Source organism: Rutidosis leptorrhynchoides, chromosome 1, assembly GCF_046630445.1.
Source record: "Rutidosis leptorrhynchoides isolate AG116_Rl617_1_P2 chromosome 1, CSIRO_AGI_Rlap_v1, whole genome shotgun sequence".
Classification (NCBI taxonomy): Eukaryota; Viridiplantae; Streptophyta; class Magnoliopsida; order Asterales; family Asteraceae; genus Rutidosis; species Rutidosis leptorrhynchoides.
In genome coordinates, this window is record NC_092333.1 from 202,541,188 (window position 1) to 202,563,115 (window position 21,928).

Below are 21,928 nucleotides of genomic sequence, written 5' to 3' on the forward strand. Positions count from 1 at the left end.
TACTTGCATGTAATTGTCCTTAAAGTTGGTTAATGGGTGAGCTTGCATGGAGATTATGGTGTAACTAGATTCTTAAGAACAAAACTAGCTAGTTCCATTCTAAAATGATACTTACATGAGTGTTGGGCTAATTAAGTCCATTAATATAGGTAGGGTGGGCTTCTAAGCCCATGCACAATTAAAAAGCCCAAGTATGTATGTAATTAACAAGTAAGTCCAATAAAGGCCCATGTAATTAACTATTAACCATAGTTAATTAAAATGATTAATAAAATCAATCATGAATGTAAATAATATTCAAAAATATTATTCGTAAAAGTTTCGTGTGTCACAAAGACGTTTCGGGCGATTAAAGTCAAGTACGGGCAATCATGGCAACATGTAAATGTAATAACATACATTCGTTTAATCACAAGTATTAATAATAATAATTATTATTAAATAAACGTTGGAAAATCCAGGGTCATTACAGATATTATAATTGAGCATATCACATGTTCTTTGTTGATTTATCTAGGATCGTTGTTTCAATTAAATTGTGGATGTGTTCTCTGAGGGTAGTTTCACAATAATTATAGTTACTGTATGTTGTTTCGATTTCTGATATAAATTCTATTTCTTCCTTTATAAACATAATAGTACAATTGTAACTATCAGATCATAATTTAGTAGATTTTTCTCAATATACTCAATTAGATATCCTTCTGTGATTAAAGAGAACACTTCCCACTCTTCTATTTCCCTCAGTAGCCATTAAACCATATTTTATCTATCATTCATAATCTGTTATATTTGACTCATTTATCATTTGGTCTAATAATTCTTCCGTACTGCTAACATACTCAGAGTTTAGGAAGTTTATATTATTCTTCCCTTAAAGCGCTTTATTCATGGAGTAATAAATAGATTGAGTACTTCCTTTCTCCTTTTTCTTAATTTTCTCCATTCATTTCTCTTCTCCATTACATCTTCCAGTAGTACTTTGCTCATCATTTTTATCCTTCCATTTTCCTAATCTGACCTTGGTTACGACGTACATTTCTTCAGACTCTTTCTTTATTTCTTCCATTTGGAAGGTTAGGATTTTAATTCCAGACCTTAATACTATGATCTGTTCGTGTACATTTATGATTATCTTAGCAGTATTCATAAAAGGCCTTCCTAGAACAAAAGGTGAAGAAATATCGTCCCTAATGTCCATTATTATGAAGTGTATTAGATAATAGAATTTATCAACTTTTACCATGATGTTTTTTCAAGTATTCCTTTAGGTCTTCTATTTGTTTGGTCAGCAAATTGGAACACCGTATTGGTAGGTTTCATATTTTCCAGTAATCTTTTATAAAGAGAATAGGGCATAAACTTGATACTAGTTCCTAGGTCTAACAATGCTCTTAAAGGTCATGAGTGTTGAATTGAGCATAGTAGAATCTTCATGTATCTCCTAATTTAGATGGAATGTTTTCTTTAATATAGCAGGAGATGAGGGAATAATGATTTCCTCAAACTTTGGAGTTCAAATTTCTAGGGAGAACGAGGTGGAAGCAATATCATACTCGTTGCCTGTAAATCTTCCTTAAAGTTTTGCATTTTTAGGTTTGTTCGGTTCTTCCTCGGAATCAGCAAAAAGGACTTCGATAATGGTTTTGGATGATTGAGAGCTATTCTTAACTACTTCGGTAGCAGGAGATGTTTCAGCCACTGAGTCTGTATTTTGGGAAAAATTCTACAGCCTTGGTAGACGTCTTATCAGGATGGGAAGGACCAATCGACTGATCTTTAAGGATAACACCTTCCATAAATTTAGCCTCTTGTATGTGGGGATTGTGGACAGTGTTGCTAGGAAAGCCGCGTTTTGGTCTAGAATCAAGGTGTTTTGCTAGTTGTCCTATTTAGGCTTCAAGATTTTTAAGAACTGCCATTTGGTTACGCATGTGAATGTCAGCTTGGTCTTGTCTTGCTAACATTTTCTGATAAATTTCAGCTTTATTCCTACTACCATGGTTGAGATTCTCCTTATAACCATTGTTCCGGGAAGTGAATTTAGAATTACATTCTACATTTTGAGAAGAATCTGGCCCTGTGAGTGGAAGCATTTGATTATAAATTTGGTTGTTGACTAAAAGGGGGATATCTAGGCGGGAATCTCGGTTGGAAGTTTTGGTTATTCTTAGTCGGGTATTGATTTCCTCTATTCGGGTTTTGATTGGAGCCACCTTGATTTTCCGGATATTGGGCACAGTAAATAGTGCCATCGGGTTCTGCAAACTCAGTTGGATATCGTTCTAATTACGAGGAGTTTACACAATTGCTGCAGGATTGTGCCTGATGTACTTGTTGTGGGTTTTTAAGATCTACAATCTCTTTTACTAGAATCTCCATTTGATTGTTTAGGTTTTTCAGGGCTTCACTCTGTGTGAGATTTATCACAGCTGAAACAGATTCTGATAATGGTGGTTTAACTCCGGAGTTTCAGTCACGATGGTTCATCGTCATGGTTTCTATTAGATCCCACGCGTCTTCTGCAATTTTGTTCATTAGGCTCCCTTGAGCAGTAATGTCGAGGTTTATTCGATGAGTAGGTGTAAAATCATTATAGAAAGCGAAGATTTGCAGAGGGCGTTCTAATTGATGGTTTGGGCATTGTTTAAGTAATCTTTTAAAGCGGTCTCAAGCTGTATAGAAATCTTTGTTGGGAAGATTTTTGAATTTAGTGATTTCATTTTTACGCTGGGTTTGTAGAGCTGGATGGAAATATCTCATAAGGAATTTGTTAGCCATTTCTCTCCATAAAGTGATGTATCCGGTTTTCAAACCTTCGAACCATTTTTGTGCGTTATGAGTGTGAGAGAAAGGAAAGAGGTGAAGGAATACAACTTCTTCCGAAACACCTTGTTGTTTGCATGAGTTGACTAGTGAGATGAATTTATTTAGCTGAGAATTTGCATCATCACATGGTAGGCCATGGAATTGACACACGCTTTAATGAGTTGAATAACGTGGTTTTAAGTTCATATGTAGCCCCGCTTGCAGTAGGGTAATGAATCTGCCCTCCTCGAGCTTCTATTGAGGGTTATCATCCAAAGTCATGTGCTCATTAATAACCTCCATTTCTTGTCTCTCCTTTTTGCGGGATTCACGAATAATACTTTCAGGATCGGGAGTTTCGAGTAAAGGTTCAGTCTAGGATGACCAGGTCATCAACGGTGTGATATTGATTATTTTTAATTTTTGTATATTTATAAGGATATAAATATAGTTTTTAGATTTAGATTTTTTTTTGATTATATATATATATATATATATATATATATATATATATATATATATATATATATATATATATATATATATATATATATATATATATATATATATATATATATATATATATATATGTATATATTATTCTTTTTCGATTTTTATAGATTTATGAATATTTAAATAAAAATATTATACTAATTATAATATTATATTATTATAGTATATTATCTTATTATATTATATTATTATTATATTATGTTATTATTAATTTATTACCATGTTATTATTATCTAATTAGCTTAAATCATAACAAGGAGAGCTGAGGATCCAAAAAGTTGAATCCCCGGCAACGGCGCCAGAAATATGATGTGCATGGGGCGGTCGCCCTTTGTTTTCTTTCTTGAGATGGATGATGGTGGATGGTTGGTGCATTGTGCGGATGAGTAGGGCGAATGCTCTGGAGGCTTTTACTCATGACGGTCTGTCCCGATTACGTCTCTCTGGTCGTTAGAAGAGTTGGGCATTTCAACTTCTTAGAGAGTGAGACCTGTAGCATGACTGCATCAGAGGTATTAATATTGATAATTGCCAGGGCCTTGGCTTGTACTCATAGCTATCTAATGGGTATATAACGTAAGTATAACCTAGGGTCATCAGACGACTCACCAGTTTAACGAGAAAAACTAGGTGATCCTTTATTATAATTTAAGTTCATCTTTTATTATATTTTTGTGAGTACTTCTTTTTATATAGATACTTTGTATTATTTTGTTATGTTTTCTGATTTATAAGCTACGTTAGTTAAATAATAACTATTATATATATGTATATATATGTATATATATATGTACATATATATATGTACATATATATATATATATATATATATATATATATATATATATATATATATATATATATACACAAAAAGGTATATCAATCAAACCTTTATAGTGTATATCTTTAGAAGTTCTGTTTTAAAACTTGATGTAAACTTAAAGCCGTCCTTAATTAATTCGGTTCCAATTAAGAATGACACTGGTAATCTTTAAGCCAAAGGTGATTCTGACTGTAGGGTTACTTACTTGTCCCCGACACTGCACCCTCCAAATGAATATACTGGCGGCCTACAATTAGGCTAGCCGAATAAGGCGGAAGCCCATTTAATATTACAGTTTTTCTTAAAGACAGATTTTAGTAAATTCTTTAAGAAATCAGGCGGTCTATTTTTAAAATATTTAACGACTGTGTAAAGTTCTTATTTTAGACTTTGGAATAAATTGAGTGCAATGTCTTGAACCTGTTTATGGACGTATTTACGACAACTAAAAACCTCCTTTTTAATCAAGTTGTTTGTCTGAATTACTACAGCCAGCCATGCATTTCCGTAATCACACTTGTTTGTAAATACTTTAATCTCACTCGAGATGTTAACAAAGATAATTAACGAGTTTATTAAAGATTGATTTTTAAATCTAGATAAACCGTTAACGACCACAAACTGTTGAAAAAGGTAATCCTTGAACTAGTATTTTAGTTGACCAAGGTTAAATATATATAAAGTAGTTCCCTGAGTGTTTTGATAGATTTATAGTTCGAGATGTTAAAGGTATATTAAATATGTTATTATTTGATAGATATATGTAGTATTCAACAGCTTACGCTGTGAATATTACGGGTATATTACTCATTATTATTACCATAACGTTATAGTAATAATTATTATAACAACACATATATCAATTATATAATTATAAAGATAAGTGTTAACGTAATAAATAATGAGTATAGTAATTGTTTGGCTTACAATGACATAGACGATCCTTGCAATCCTTGCTATCATGGTGATTCACTTATGTATTATTCATAGAAAAATAGTACATAAGACAAAGCTTCACCCCTTCCTTTAAGAATTCTTTAAAGCTTACAAAACCTAAACTTATTTATAGTAAAGTAGCCTAAGCTTTGAAAGAGTGTGTTCTGAGAGAGAGGGAGCAGACAGAAAACTCGGAATTAGGGAGCTCTGAGTTTTCTGAATGAATCAAATGAACGTCAGAAGCCTGCTATTTATAGCCAGAGTGAGTCCCTGTTGGTGGCCTGGATTGCCAGTTTTGGTGCCTTGGTCGCCAGTTTCTAACCATGAGTTGTCAGTTAAAAGCTTCGAGTCGCCAAAGGCTAACTCCGGGTCGTCAGTTGCTAACATGAGTCGCCAGTTCGCTTCTCTAAGTCGTCGGTTGCCTTCCCTGAGTCGCCAGTTTCATTTTCTCGAGTCTTCAGTTTCTTCCTCCGAGTCGTGAATTGAAGTAACTGGGTCGTAATTGAAGTAACTGATCACCAGTTATAGTAACTAGGTCACCAGTGGTGCCAAATGGGTCGCCAGTTGTGATCTCCGGGTCACCAGTTGTGCATTCTGCGTTTGTCGTATACTGATTTCTGATTGTACGTTGTTGAGTACCAGTATCCGTTTTGACTTGAAGTTTAGTAGATGCACTCTCTCGGGGTTCCTTAGACTTTTAATAGGCACAAAAAAACCCCTGAATCACTTTTTTATGTTCCTTGTGGTTGTATTTGAAGTATTGTGTGATTAGGGTTTTATGTGTGTGTTTTTTAATGTGTGTAAGTCTTGGAACTTCTTGATCTTTGTATATGAATCATATGAGCTTCTAGGTTCTTGATCTTTGTATATGATCAGCTACTACTAACTCTATAGCAGATATGTCGTGATAGCCGTCACATCACCTGCTTCATTGCATTAAATTCTAACCATCTTTCTTACACATATTCTGACACGTGTACGGTAAGGATCATTTTACAGCCGTCCTTTCTCCTTCTATAAATAGACCTTCCCCTTTTCATTTTTCGCTTCTCCTTCACTTTTAACTTTCAACATGTCTTCTTGTGCGGATCTTTCCAATGTTGGTTTCATTCCCTCATCCATCACGCCTCAATAAGTAGCGCATCTATCTAAGCGCTATCCTCTAGTGAGGTCATTATCACCCCTTGTTCCTGGCCGTTTAGATCGAGCCAACCGCTCTCCTGTTGGGAAGGTGGCTGTATATAGCGTATTTTTTGAGCGGGGGAATCTGCGCATTCCGCCTACAAATTTCTTTATGCGCGTTCTTTCACATTATAACATAGGTGTGGGTCCGCTAGACCCTGATAGCGCCTGTCATCTTATTGTTTTCCAAATGTGGTGCAGAGCGCATGACTTTGTTCCAACGGTGAATTTATTTAAGAACATATTTCTTTTTGAACGACTCGATACTGCCTGGTTCGCTTTTCGCGATAACGTTCGTTTTACCGTTGGACCAGTGGAAGAAACTTCGCCAAACTAGAAAGAATGCTACTTCTTTGTGGATGACACGTTTATTCCTCCGGAGTTTTCAATTGTGGGTTCCTAGCAATATGGTTTGACGGGAGTTTAAATTCTGCGCCATGTTTAAGTTCTAGCGAGCAGTCAATGCTGGATAAGTGTGTGGGTCGCGCCATACCGTTGGGTGCATTCAGTAATAACGTTTTATACACAGGTGGCATATCCAAGCATTGGCCAGACCCCAATTACTACCCTCACTTTAGCTGTCATCTTCAAGGTATACAAGGCTTTCAACTTACCTTATCTAATTCTTCTCCAAAATGACTTTGTTTATTTTGCAGCGATATCATTTTCTGAGTATCTTGAGTTCTCATCATCCACGTCTATAGCGGTGGATCGTATGCCTGTGGGGAAAGGTTTTTCGGCTAAGCGCCCGGTTACAACAGCTTCTACTTCTGGCTCTTCGCGCAAGAAAAAGAAGAATAAGGCTTCATCGCAGTACGCTGATCAACCAAAACGGTGTTCACGCGGGAAATTTGTTCCGCCGCGTGATGACACACATGTTCAGAAAAATGAAAAAGATCGACCGGTGCTTCCTCATCAAAACGTGCTCGTACTAGTATGTTTTGTATCTCTTTCTTTATGCAGTAGTTCACCCCTTTACGTTATTGATTCTTGTTTTTTCGATCAGATAGTGGTGGACCTAGTGCGAAAGAGAGCGCCGATGTACCTCATCCGTCCCCTATTCAAGCGGATAGCAATTCTCCTCGGGAAGAGAGGCGCGCAAGCCCTACGGGTTATCCAAAGGGGTAAGAACGTCCAAAGTCCTGGTCCCTGTGATGGGTCTTCTGGCGACGAGATGTCCATAATGAGGGACACAGTGATGCGCCTATATGGAAAACTTGAGAAGGCGCAGCAGGCCAACGAAAAAATACAAACGCAGCTAGATCGCACGAATCGCCGGAATAACGATCAAGCGAAAACCATTCACGTGCTGAAAGCTCAGTACGCCGATCTAGAGCAATAAGCAAAGTCGGCTACCCTTGAGTTTGATGTATTAAAAGCAGGTCTCCCCCGCATAGTGGACAATGCTTTGAATAACGATGTAGTGAATGATCGATATGAGGACGCGCTGAAGGCTATACAGGATGTTGAACGTCTTCATTTATGGGATATCATAAAGGAGCATGTTCAGATGCCCGTCATTCTCCCCAAAGCCATACTAGATTGTGTAGCGACCCGACAAAATCGTCATTGACGGCGCCGTCTACTTAGGTCCCGTTACGTGGTCATAAGTCTTTAAAACAACGTTTGACAAAAAAATATGTCGCATTCATTTCAAATGTAAAGATTGTTTCAAAGTTTACAAGAATAGTTCAACCACAAGTTACGTTACAACGTTATAAGTACAATTGAAACCTATGCGACACAATTTAAAAGTAGCCAAAAGACGCTCCATGTATGCATATATACTCGACATCCAATGCAAGTATCAAAATAATGAGCGGAAGCATGTAACACAAGACATTCAAGGACCTGAGAAAAACATAGAAATCTGTCAACGAAAACGTTGGTGAAATCATAGGCTTAAGTAAGTAAGTAAGTAAGTAAGTAAGTAAGTAAGTAAGTAAGTAAGTACAAATGAACCACAAGATTTATATCATTGAAATAATAGTAAACCATTCTAAAATTTGTTATCACGAGCACCCAATTATCAAGGCTTAACTTTCCATCCATAGAACCCCATCACAATAGTGTTAGAACATACACTATTTCTCGAAAATATATTTCATCCGAAATAACGGTAGCGAACCGTCCGAATGAGGGTTTGTCAAACCCATATGGCCATACAACATAAGTTCTCGCTTACACCTGGCAAGTGTAACTAATAATAATCGAATTGAGGAATTTGTTCTAACTCGTATGTAGAATGTTTGTTTTCGTACTTGTATTCACTTTGTAAAATGAAACGTTTATGTTTTCTCATCCCAAATGTAAGTTTAAAAGAGTAAAGGTGGGACTATGATCTCACCTTGAGTGCACGAGTAATAAAGTACATAACAAAGTAACGTGTGCAAGAACGAGTGCTAGTCTTGACCTAAACAAGTAGGTTGTATCAATAACGGTAAACACGATGGGTCAAAGTTGTTCAATTAGTCCTATGGCTCGTTATGACTCGATTACATACAGCATGTGAATCACGTTGCCAAGTTTCATGCATGATTCAAATATAAAAGCATGTTAGGATGATTGCATAAGTATTTGGTTAGGTTTGACTAAAAGTCAAACTTGGTCAAAGTCAAAGTCAAAGTCAAAAGGGTCGGGTCGGGTATCCGACAATTTTCCCATGATGAGGAATCATATATGAGCATGTTAACCAAATCTCATGTTTATCGGAGTTACGGTTAAGCGGGAAAGATTTTGTGAACAACAAAGCACAAGTAAAAGTGGTCTGGGACAGCGCGGTGCGCGCAAGAGTGCGCGGCTCGCACTACAACGTGGAACCAGATCAGAAATCAGTCCAGGGGTTAAGCACTTTCAATTCACCATGTGCGCGGCGCGCGAAAGGATGCGCGGCGCGCGTTCCTGGAAAAATGCTGGTTGCAGTTATTTTGTTAAGTCTCGAACCAAAACTCAATTTATCATAATTCATGAACCGAAAACATTCAAAATGCATGCCATACATCGTTGGAATGGAAATTTAATGAGGAACACAACTAAACACCTTTTATCAATTAAAAACATCATTGAAATATTCGAATTTCCAAATTGAATGCTCAATTAATGCTCATTATTAATACTCCAAGTCCATAAATACACATTTATGATTCGGGAATTAAATGCATATATATAATACGCCGTTTTATAGGTAATTATGCATATAATACCACTAAACACTTATAAACCACCTTGCAAAGCATTTAATGCATCAAAAATCCATTTTTACTTCTATCAAACCCTAACTCAAAATCACAAATTTAACAATTATGTTTATGAAGCTAATCCATGCCAACCTACATACCAAATTGAAGCTAGTGATGCTAGGAACACATTTAATACATGCACTTTTAACATCTAACAACATTTAAGCAACTAAATCTCAAAATCAAACACACCCATTTCAAGTTTAAGCTAGTTACATAAAAATGACAAGAACAAGCACATAAATCATATATTCATGTTAGACTTGAGCCATAGACACTAATTAACAATTTTATAAGTCAAAATTATCAAGAACACAAAATCTAGTGTTTTTAGAAAGTTACCAAAATGCGATGAAATCGGTATGGAATCGAAGAGGAAGATGCAAAGATTCCAAATATGTAATTTGTTTTGTGAAACACTTGCTAGATCGGAAATAGATGATGATTCTTTGTTTTTTGTGTTTGAGAGAAAAAGTTGAAGTATTGAAAGAGAGAAGGACGTGAATGAATGGATGAGAGTTCATGGTTGACTAGTTGACCTAGTCAAGCGTTTGGTCTCTTGGAAAGTTTAGTCCCTCGACTTTTAAAAGCGGGTGCGTGAATTACCTAAACGAGATAATTTAAAAACGCGTATTAACGGAAGGTGTTATAATTATATAACGGACTTTAGAATAAATAAATGGTAAGTAAACGGAAAACGAGATGTTACATTACCTACTCCTTAAAAGAAATTTCGTCCCGAAATTTAAGTAGGCGTAGCAGTCGTTGTTTCCTCCTCGAGATCTTGCGTTTCCGAATCCGCGAATAAATGAGGGTATTTTTTTTTCATTTGATCTTGCCTTTTCCAAGTAAACTCAGGTCCTCTTTTGGCGTTCCAACGGACCTTGACAATCGGGATTCTACTTTGTTTTAGCATCTTGATGGAGGTGTCTACGATTTCAACCGGTTCCTCCACAAAATGAAGTTTGTCATCAATAGTAAGTTCCTCGAGAGGGATGACGAGTTCGGGTTCGGTGAAACACTTCTTCAAATTTGATACATGGAATGTAGGATGAACGGAGCTCAGTTGAGGTGGAAGATCTAAACGATAAGCAACGGTTCCAATACGCTCCAAAATTAAAAAAGGACCAATATACCGCGAATTTAGTTTCCCGCGCTTCCCAAAACGGATTACACCTTTCCAAGGTGCGACTTTTAACATTACGTGGTCGCCGACTTAAAATTCGAGGTCGTTACGTCTTTTGTCGGTATAGCTCTTTTGACGACTTCGGTCCGTGATAATGCTAAAAACGAACATATATTTCATAGCATTATTCCTCAAGAAAGACAAGCTTTTAGTTGCAATTGTTCTATTTAAAAGTGATATTCGTTTAAATAATAAAAGGTGAAGACAAAAGACAGATTCGACGAATTGAAGATGCAAACGACCAAAAAGCTCAAAAGTACAAAATACAATCAATGAGGTTCCAATTATTGATAAGAAACGTCTCAAAATTACAAGAGTACAAGATTCAAAATGCAAAGTACAAGATATTAAATTGTACGCAAGGACGTTCGAAAATCCGGAACCGGGACCAGAGTAAACTCTCAACGCTCGACGGAACGGACTAAAAATTACAAGTCAACTATGCACATGAATATAATATAATATATAAATAATTCTTAAAAATTATATATATATTATATTAATATTATAAATCATCGGTAAGAAAGAAGCCAAAGGAGGTGAGCTGTATTTTCAAACTCCGCGACTCGCGGAGTTTGAAGGCAAAAGTTGCCGCGAGTCGCGGAGTACCCCTGAACTCAATTCCCTATAAAGCCAACCGAATTCTGATCATTTTCATATCCATAATCTATCTCTCTCTCAATATATACGTAAAATATATATATATATATATATATATATATATATATATATATATATATATATATATATATATATATATATATATAAATTTATATTTTAATTTTAATTTTAATTTTAAATCCTAATAATAAGGGTATGTTAGCAAATGTTGTAAGGGTGTAAGTCGAAATTCTGTCCGTGTAACGCTACGCTATTTTTAATCATTGTAAGTTATGTTCAACCTTTTTAATTTAATGTCTCGTAGCTAAGTTATTATTATGCTTATTTAATCCGAAGTAATCATGATGTTGGGCTAAATACTAAAATTGGGTAATTGGGCTTTGTACCATAATTGGGGTTTGGATAAAAGAACGACACTTGTGGAAATTAGACTATGGGCTATTAATGGGTTTTATATTAACTAAACAATACCTTGTTAATTTAATATACAAACTTATAATTCGACGTATTTATATATAACCGCATACGCTTGACTGGGTACGGTGGGCGGGATATCTATAAATACCAATAATTATTCATTTTACCGGATACGGAACTGGATTAATAGTTAATAGACTTGTTGAAACAGGGGTGAATTACATTCAAGGGTAATTGGTGTAATTGTTAACAAAGTAGTAAAACCTTGGTTTACACGCAGTCGATAACCTGGTGTATTCATTAAACAAAGTATTAAAACCTTGTTACAATTCGAATCCCTAATTAGTTGAAATATTTGACTTCAGGAATAAGAATAATTTGACGAAGGCTTTCGCTCTTTATATTTATGACTGATGGACTATTATGGACAAAATCCGTATGGACATATTAAATAATCCAGGACAAAGAACAATTAACCCATGGGCATAAAACTAAAATCAACACGTCAAACATCATGATTACGGAAGTTTAAATAAGCATAATTCTTTTATTTCATATTTAATTTCCTTTATTTTATATTTAATTGCACTTCTAATTATAGCACTTTTATTTATTGTTATTATATTTAATTGCACTTTTAATTATCGTACTTTTTAATTATCGCAAGTTTATTTTATCGCACTTTTATTATTCGCAATTTCATTATCGTTATTTATTTTACGCTTTAAATTAAGTCTTGTATTTATTTATTATTTTACATTTGGTTTTAACTGCGACTAAAGTTTTAAAATCGACAAACCGGTCATTAAACGGTAAAAACCCCCCTTTATAATAATAATATTACTTATATATATTTGTATTTTTATAAAAGTAAACTAATATAGCGTTAAGCTTTGTTTAAAGATTTTCCCTGTGGAACGAACCGGACTTACTAAAAACTACACTACTGTACGATTAGGTACACTGCCTATAAGTGTTGTAGCAAGGTTTAAGTATATCCATTCTCTAAATAAATAAATATCTTGTGTAAAATTGTATCGTATTTAATAGTATTTCCTGCTGAAATTTAAAGCTATTTTATATACACCTCGCATAACACCAGTCCGTCCTAAGCCTATCTCGGATTTGAATGATCTTCTCGGTTGTTTCATGAATGAGTTCGGGTCCGGTGATTTGTGTGTCGCCTACTTCGGCCCAACAAAGAGGAGAACGACATTTTTGGCCATACAAAGCTTCGAAAGGTGCGGCGTTGATACTCGCGTGGTAACTATTGTTGTAAGAGAATTCAGCGAGAGGCAAGTGCTTGTTCCAAGCTTTTCCAAAATCAATAACACAAGCTCGTAGCATGTCTTCCAAGGTTTGGATTGTGCGTTCTCTTTGTCCGTCAGTTTGTGGATGATATGCGGTGCTCATGTCTAAACGCTTTCCCAACGCTTCTTGTAAAGTACGCCAAAATCTAGAAACAAAACGGCAATCTTGGTCCGAAATAATCGATAAGGGTACGTCGTGACGGGCTACGATCTCTTTAATGTAAAGTTGTGCAAGTTTTTTCATTTTGTCGGTTTCCTTCATGGCTAGGAAGTGGGGGATTTGGTGAGACGGTCAATAATAACCCAAATGGTATCATAACCGCTCGCCGTTCTTGGTAGTTTGGTGATAAAGTCAATCGTTATTCTTTCCCACTTCCATTTCGGGATTTCGGGTTGTTGAAGTAGTCCGGACGGTCTTTGGTGTTTGGCTTTGACTTTGAAGCAAGTTAGGCATTTTCCAACATAAGTAGCGACGTCCCTTTTAATGTTCGGCCACCAATATCGTTCCTTAAGGTCGTGGTACATCTTATTGGCACCGGGGTAAATCGAATACCTTGACTTATGGGCTTCGTCTTGAATAATGCTTCGCAAGTCCCCATAACTAGGCACCCAAATTCTTCCGGTGAAATATCGAAGTTCGGTCTCCTTAACTTCGAATCAAGAGGTGAGGACGTTCAAGTGTTCGAGAGAGATGTTTTCATCCTTGAGAGCCTCATCTTGGACTACACGAATTTGACTATTGAGGTTGGTGTGAATGGTGATGTTTAAATCTCGGACACGAAGAGGCACCGCTCTTTCCTTTCGACTTAAGGCATCGGCTACTACGTTTGCCTTCCCGAAATGGTAACGAAGCTTACTATCATAATCGTTTAAAGTTTCAATCCACCGGCGTTATCTCATGTTTAGTTGCTTTTGGTCGAAGATGTGTTGGAGGCTTTTGTGATCGGTGAAGATAGTACTCTTGGTTCCATAAAGATAGTGTCTCCACATTTTAAGTGCAAAGACAATGGCTCCGAGTTCGAGATCATGTATCATATAGTTCCGTTCATGAATTTTTAGTTGTCGAGAGGCATAAGCAATGACTTTCTTTCGTTGCATCAATACACACCCAAAACCATATTTCGAGGCATCGCAATATACAACAAAATTATCAATGCCTTCGGGAAGAGACAAGATAGGAGCAGTGGTTAGCTTTGTCTTCAAGATTTGAAACGCGAACTCTTGTTCGGTTGCCAAAATGAATTTCTTTCCCTCGTGGGTTAACGCGTTTAGAGGACGAGCAACCAAAGATAAATCCTTGATGAATCTACGATAGTATCCGGTGAGATCGAAGAATTAACGAATGTGAGTAGGAGTAGTAGGAGTTTCCCATTTACTAATGGCTTCGATTTTTGATGGATCGACCTTAATACTTTGATCACTTACAACATGACCAAGAAATTGAACTTCCTTCAACCAAAATTCACACTTGAAGAATTTGGCATAGAGTCGTTCTTGTCTCAAGAGTTCAAGCACAAGTCGAAGATGTTGTTCATGCTCTTCTTCGCTTTTAGAATAGACCAAAATATCATCGGTGAACACGATAACGAATTTGTCGAGGTATGGTTTGCACACGCAATTCATAAGATCCATGAACACCGCCGGTGTGTTAGTGAGACCAAATGGCATTACAAGAAATTCATAACTACCATAACGAGTCTGAAAAGCTGTTTTGGAGACATCTTCCCCCTTAACCCTTAATTGATGATGACCCGAGCGGAGATTGATTTTTGAATATACACGAGATCCTTGTAGTTGATCAAAGAGGCCGTCGATGCGTGGAAGAGGATATCGGTTCTTAACCGTCAATTTGTTTAGTTCACGATAATCAATGCACATTCGTAGGGATCCATCTTTCTTCTTAACGAACAAAATCGGAGCGCCCCATGGTGAATGGCTAGGTTGGATAAAATCACGGTCAAGTAGTTCTTGGATTTGACTTTGCAATTCTTGCATTTTGGATGGAGTAAGTCTATACGGTGCACGTGCTACGGGTGCGGCACCCGAAATAAGATCGATTTGGAATTCTTCCTGTCGATGAGGTGGAAGACCCGTCAATTCGTCAGGAAATACATCGGAAAAGTCACTAACAATTGGCATATCATCGATATGCTTCTCGTCGATCTCGACTTTCTTAACATGGGCTAGAATTGCGAAACAACCTTTACGAAGGTATTTTTCAACTTTAAGGCACGAGACGAGGTTGAGTCCAGTTCAACTCTTATCGCCATAGACAATCAAGGGTTCACCATTCTCGATAGGAATTTGAATCGCTTTAAGATCGCAAAGAATGTGGGATTTCATTTTGGCTAGCCAATCCATACCAATGATTACATCAAATCTCCCTAATTCTATAGGTATCAAGTCAATTTCAAACTCTTTACCCATTAAGTTTAACGTACACCCCCGATAGAATTTGTCGGCACTCAATAGTTTCCCGTTGGCCACTTCAATGGTATAAGTAGTATCTAGTAGGAGTGGTGGAGTGCTAAAAGAATGAGTCAAAGTCTTGGATACAAAACTCTTATCAGCACCCGAATCGAATAAGCAAGAGACATAAGAATTGTTGAGAAGAAACGTACCCGTGACTAGTTCATTATCATCTCGGGCTTCCTCGGTGTTAATGTTGAAAGCTCGGCCACACGTATTGGGGTTATCTTTCTTCTTTGGGCATGCATTTCTATAATGACCCGTTTGGCCACATTTGTAACAAGTGACCGTCTTTGGTGCGTTGGGCCCCTTTCGAGCGACGGGGGTGACACTTTTACAATCGTTGGCCTTGTAACCAATTCCTTGGCACCGATGGCAAATTAGCTTGCCACATTCACCAAAGTGATGCTTGTTGCATTTGTTGCAAACAGGTAGGTTTCCGGCATAACCCTTCTTGCCGTTGGAGGTGAAAGGCTTCTTGGCAAAGTTGTTGTTGCTTGATTGGGGGGCTTCCCATTTTCTTTTGTTGTTACCCGATTTATCCTCGGCTTTAGGTGCCGGTACTACGATTTCGTCCACCGTTTCTATCAATTTGCGGGCCATATTCAAAGCTTCTTGATGATTAGTGGGTTTGGATGACATTACTCCATGTTTGATGCTCTTTGGAAGACCATCCATGTAAAGTTCAACCCTTAAAGACTCAGGGTTCACAAGGTTTGGGCACATCAAGGCTAGTTCAGAAAATCGCTGATTATAGGCCTTGAGATCTTTTCCGACCGCTTTTAAAGTTCTTAGCTCTTGTTCGAGCCTTTGGGTTTCTTCACGGGGAAAATATTCGATGATCATCTTTTCCCTTAAATCGGCCCAAGAGAGGGCGTGGGCTTCATCGGTACCCACCGATTGTACATAGGTGTTTCACCAAGTTAGCGCGACATCGGCGAAAGTGTGAGTGGAGTACTTGACCTTGTCTTGGTCTCGACAACCGCTTATGCTAAAGACGGCTTCCGTTTGCTCAAACCATCGGGTGAGCACAACTGGTCCCCCGGTTCCATTGAAGGTGTGAGGTTTGCACCCCATGAAAGCTTTATAGGAGCATCCCTCGTTTGAATTACCGGCTCCATTGTTGTTGTTATTGTGGTTGTTGTTATTGTTATTGTTGTTGGATGAGTGACCGGCCATGTCCGCATCTACATCGGTGGCTATCATCTGTTGGAGAGCTTATTCGGGTGTTTCATGGCGTGGTACATGACGAGGAGGCATTGTTCCTTCATAACACAAGAATATCGTTGATTAGTATTCTTAATAATACTAACCGTGATATGGAATAAGGGTAGAGAGAAAATTTTTCCTTGACTCGCCTTAAATTCTTTATGTCATAATGTCGGAACGTTCATATGAGTCACCGTAATATAATCCCGGCAATTATATTACCCTAATTCATATGTGCATTCGACATTATTTCACTAAGTCAAGGTGGCGTGTCAATCAAATTAAACAACGTGAGATTAAGATGGAATAAATGTTAGATATGAATAGAAGAGTTCGAGTATAGATGCACAAGTAGTCAAGTAATTCCTACTTCAAGTCTATATGCAGGTTGTAGTCTAGACTCACTAATGTACCCTATGACTCGGGGTTGACACCAATGAACTCTAAATCCCTACAACCAACGCTCTGATACCATCTGTAGCGACCCGACAAAATCTCCATTAACGGCGCCGTCTACTTAGGTCCCGTTACGTGGTCATAAGTCTTTAAAATAACATTTGACAAAAAAATATGTCGCATTCATTTCAAATGTAAAGATTGTTTCAAAGTTTACAAGAATAGTTCAACCACAAGTTACGTTACAACGTTATAAGTACAATTGAAACCTATACGACACAATTTAAAAGTAGCCAAAAGACGCTCCATGTATGCATATATACTCGACATCCAATGCAAGTATCAAAATAATGAGCGGAAGCATGTAACACAAGACATTCAAGGACCTGAGAAAAACATAGAAATCTGTCAACGAAAACGTTGGTGAAATTATAGGTTTAAGTAAGTAAGTAAGTAAGTACAAATGAACCACAAGATTTATATCATTGAAATAATAGTAAACCATTCTAAAATTTGTTATCACGAGCACCCAATTATCAAGGCTTAACTTTCCATCCATAGAACCCCATCACAATAGTGTTAGAACATACACTGTTTCTCGAAAATATATTTCATCCGAAATAACGGTAGCAAACCGTCGAAATGAGGGTTTGTCAAACCCATATGGCCATACAACATAAGTTCTCGCTTACACCCAGAAAGTGTAATTAATGATAATCGAATTGAGGATTTTGTTCTAACTCGTATGTAGAATATTTGTTTTCGTACTTGTGTTCACTTTGTAAAATGAAACGTTTATGTTTTATCATCCCAAATGTAAGTTTAAAAGAGTAAAGGTGGGACTATGATCTCACCTTGAGTTCACGAGTAATAAAGTACTTCACAAAGTAACGTGTGCAAGAACGAGTGCCAGTCTTGACCTAAACAAGTAGGTTGTATTAATAACGGTAAACACGATGGGTCAAAGTTGTTCAATTAGTGCTATGGCTCGTTACGACTCGATTACATATTGCATATGAATAACGTTGCCAAGTTTCATGCATGATTCAAACATAAAAGCATGTTAGGATGATTGCATAAGTATTTGGTTAGGTTTGACTAAAAGTCAAACTTGGTCAAAGTCAAAGTCTAAGTCAACAGGGTCGGGTCGAGTATCCGAAAATTTTCCCATGATGAGGAATCATATATGAGCATGTTAACCAAATCTCATGTTAATCGGAGTTGCGGTTAAGCGGGAAAGATTTTGTGAACAATAAAGCACAAGTAAAAGTGGTATGGGGACTGCGCGGCGCGCACTACAACGTGGAACCAGATCAAAAATCAGTCCAAGGGTTAAGCACTTTCAATTCACCATGTGCACGGCACGCGAAAGGATGCGCGGCGTGCGTTCCTGGAAAAATGCTGGTTGCAGTTATTTTGTTAAGTCTCGAACCAAAACTCAATTTATCATAATTCATGAACCGAAAACATTCAAAATGCATGCCATACATCGTTGGAAAGGAAATTTAACGAGGAACAAAACTAAACACCTTTTATCAATTAAAAACATCATTGAAATAATCGAATTTCCAAATTGAATGCTCAATTAATGCTCATTATTTGGATACTTGCATTGGATGTCGAGTATATATGCATACATGGAGCGTCTTTTGGCTACTTTTAAATTGTGTTGCATAGGTTTCAATTGTACTTATAACGTTGTAACGTAACTTCTGGTTGAACTATTCTTGTAAACTTTGAAACAATCTTTACATTTGAAATTAATGCGACATATTTTTTTGTCAAACGTTGTTTTAAAGACTTATGACCACGTAACGGGACCTAAATATACGGCACCGTCAATAACGATTTTGTTGGGTCGCTACAGATTGCCTCATACCAATGGCTCACGAGGCTACAAGGGAAGCTTGTATAGCCCTGTGCCATATTCCTATCCCCCGTCTGGAGGAATTGTCACGTGATCCGCGAGTGACGGCACGAGATTTAGTGAATTCTAGGTTGTAGGCTTGCTTTGCAATGTAATAATGCATTATGGTGCATGTAATATTTTGTAATATTGTATTTTTTGGAAAAATAAAAGATATACCCTTGTGATGTAGGTTTGTGATATATTGATTGCTCATATTATTGCTTTTGTAATTGACGACTTTTTTATTTTCACTCTTGGCGTGCCATCGCTAATCTTTATGTGTATTGATGTGCACTCAACACACACTTAGATCGCGTGCCCGTAATCGCATCTAAGAGTCTTCTAAACATTAGTTTAGGAGTGTGGTCAAGCGCGACCAATGCTTTTTTGTTTATAGTCATGACATACAGATCCCTAAGTCTGTTCGGGTGGAACTAGGTCAACCCAATGACCGTCGCTCTCCGGTAAATAATCTAGTCTATCGCCAAATAGACTTCTGCCGCATGGGAGCTAGGGAAAGTCATCCCTTAAAGAGGCAGGAACGCGTTAGTATATAACCGTGCGCGTGTAGTTTAAGTCAAGTAGCTATTCTGCTTTCAAAGGCACGAGAAATAATTGACTGAAAATGACTTGTTGCTTTAATATAATCAAAAAGACTATTTTAAAATACCGCTGTACACGGTCGACCTACAAAGGCGCGTTGTTTTAGTAATTACATGTAAATCAAGACAAAGTAGGTAAGTGATCAATTCTCCTAATTTCTATATTACATGTAACATTTCTTAAGCACGGTAGCATGCCAGGTCCACTTAATTGGATTACCCTTGAGCTCCGCCAGTTTGTAAGTTCCGGTGTTACTGATCCCAATGACCTTGTAAGGTCCTTCCCAGTTTGGCCCCAACTTTCCAGTGTTTTGGGCCCTGCTCGCTTGATTGTCGCGCCACACAAGATCTCCTACTTTGTATGTTCTTGCCCGTACACGCTTATCGTAATATTTTGCGATGCGCTGTTTGTTGGCAGCTTCACGAATCGTCGCCATTTCTCTGCGCTCTTCCACGTAATCCGAATTAGTGCAGAGCTTTTCATCATTTCCTTCTTCAGTGTATGACAACATTCTTTCAGTTGGGACGGTTATCTTTGCTGGGATCCCTGCTTCAGAGCCGTATACCAAACTAAACGATGTTTCTCCTGTGCTGTTCTTGTACGTTGTCCTATGCGCCCACAAGACTTTTGGTAGTTCATCCATCCATCCTTTGCGCTTCATTCCTAGCCTTGCTTTGATAGCGTGCACAATATCTCGGTTCATAACCTCACATTGACCATTAGCTTGAGGATGTGCAACGGAGGTGAAACATTGTTTGATGTTCAAATCCTGACACCAGCTACGGAAGGGGTTTCCTTTAAATTGTGTACCATTGTCGCTGACAATTCGTTATGTATCCCAAACCTACATACAATGCTTTCCCAGAAAAAGTCTCTGATCCGTTTATTGGTGATGGCGCAGGGGTTTCGTTTATACCTAATTGGTAAAGAAATCGATAGCGACCACCAGATACACCGCGTTCCCAGCGCCCTTTGGGAAAGGTCCTACTATGTCGATAGCCCATTTGCAAAAGGGCCATGGTGACATGATAGGTATCATAGGATGTTGAGGTGCCCTGCTAATCGGTGCATGCAGTTGACATTCTTGGCAAACTCTTATCCTTTCAGCCATGTCAGAGTACATCATGGGTCAGTAATACGCTAGTCGCTTAACCTTCTCAGTGACTATCCTGGATCCAGAGTGTAATCCACAAGATCCTTTGTGAATCTCATCAATAATCGTAGCGGCCTCCTTAGGCCCTACGCATCTCAGGGACGTGCCTAAATAAGATTTTTGATTTAGGACATCCCCTCGTAGTTCATAATTTGGCGCTTTCACTCTGATCTTCACTGCTTCCTTCTCGTTTTCTGGTAGGGACCCAGTTCACAGGAACTCTATAATGTCCGTCATCCAAGTTGCTTCTTCCTCTTCGACTGATGCAACCGTTATCTCGGGCTCAGTGGATTTCTTGAAAACCTGCTCCACCAGTATCTTCTTTTCTAAATGGTTGAACGTGAGAGCCGCCAACTTACTAAGTAAGTCCGCATGTTTGTTCTGACTTCTAGGAATTTGACTGATCTTGAAGTCGGTGAATGTATCAGCTAGAGAGTGAACCAGAGCTAAGTATGAATGCACGGATTTGTCATTAACGTCGAACGTGCCATTTATCTGATTAGCTACCAATTGTGAATCCACATAAGTTTGTAGTGTCTTTACTCCTATTTCCTGGGCTATCCGCATTCCTGCGAGTAGCGCTTCATATTCTGCCTCGTTGTTTGTTACTTATAAATTGAATCATAGCACATACGTGTGCTCTTCTTCATGTGGACCAGTGAGGATTAAACCTACTCTGGTGCCTTCAGAGCTTGTTGCGCCATCGATATATAGTTCCCACAATTCAGGAGAGGGCACGGGGAGTTGTTCAGGATCATAAATTGTTGGCATATCAGCGGCTGTCTCGACCAAGTAATCTGCCATCACCTATCCTTTAATAGCATTTCTAGCGCAATACGGGATTTCATGTTCCCCCAGCTCTATTGCCCATTTAGTCAATCTCCCCGATATTTCCAGCTTATAAAGTAGTTGCCGAATGGGTTGATCGGTGAGCACCGTAATCGGGTTTGCTTGAAAATACCTGTGCAGTCGGCGGGAAGTGATGACGAGCGCATATACCAGCTTTTCTATGGGGAGGTAGTTTAGCTCACTTCCATACAGCGCTTTACTGACAAAGTATATGGGCATTTGTCCATCTCCTCGTTCTATGACAAGAACAGAGCTAACAGCTTCTTTAGATGCGGCGAGGTAAAGTATCAAAGTTTCGCCCGCTA

General features: G+C 37.9%; 1 protein-coding gene across 1 annotated transcript; it reads right to left on the bottom strand.

Moving 5' to 3' along the window:
• Positions 1–19,784: 19,784 nt before the first annotated feature.
• On the bottom strand, positions 19,785–20,640 carry LOC139893789 (uncharacterized). Its single transcript, XM_071876978.1, has 2 exons — positions 20,474–20,640; positions 19,785–20,400 (listed from the first exon to the last, which is right to left on the bottom strand). Exons 1-2 carry the CDS (start codon positions 20,638–20,640, stop codon positions 19,785–19,787), a joined length of 783 nt encoding a protein of 260 aa, XP_071733079.1.
• Positions 20,641–21,928: the final 1,288 nt, after the last annotated feature.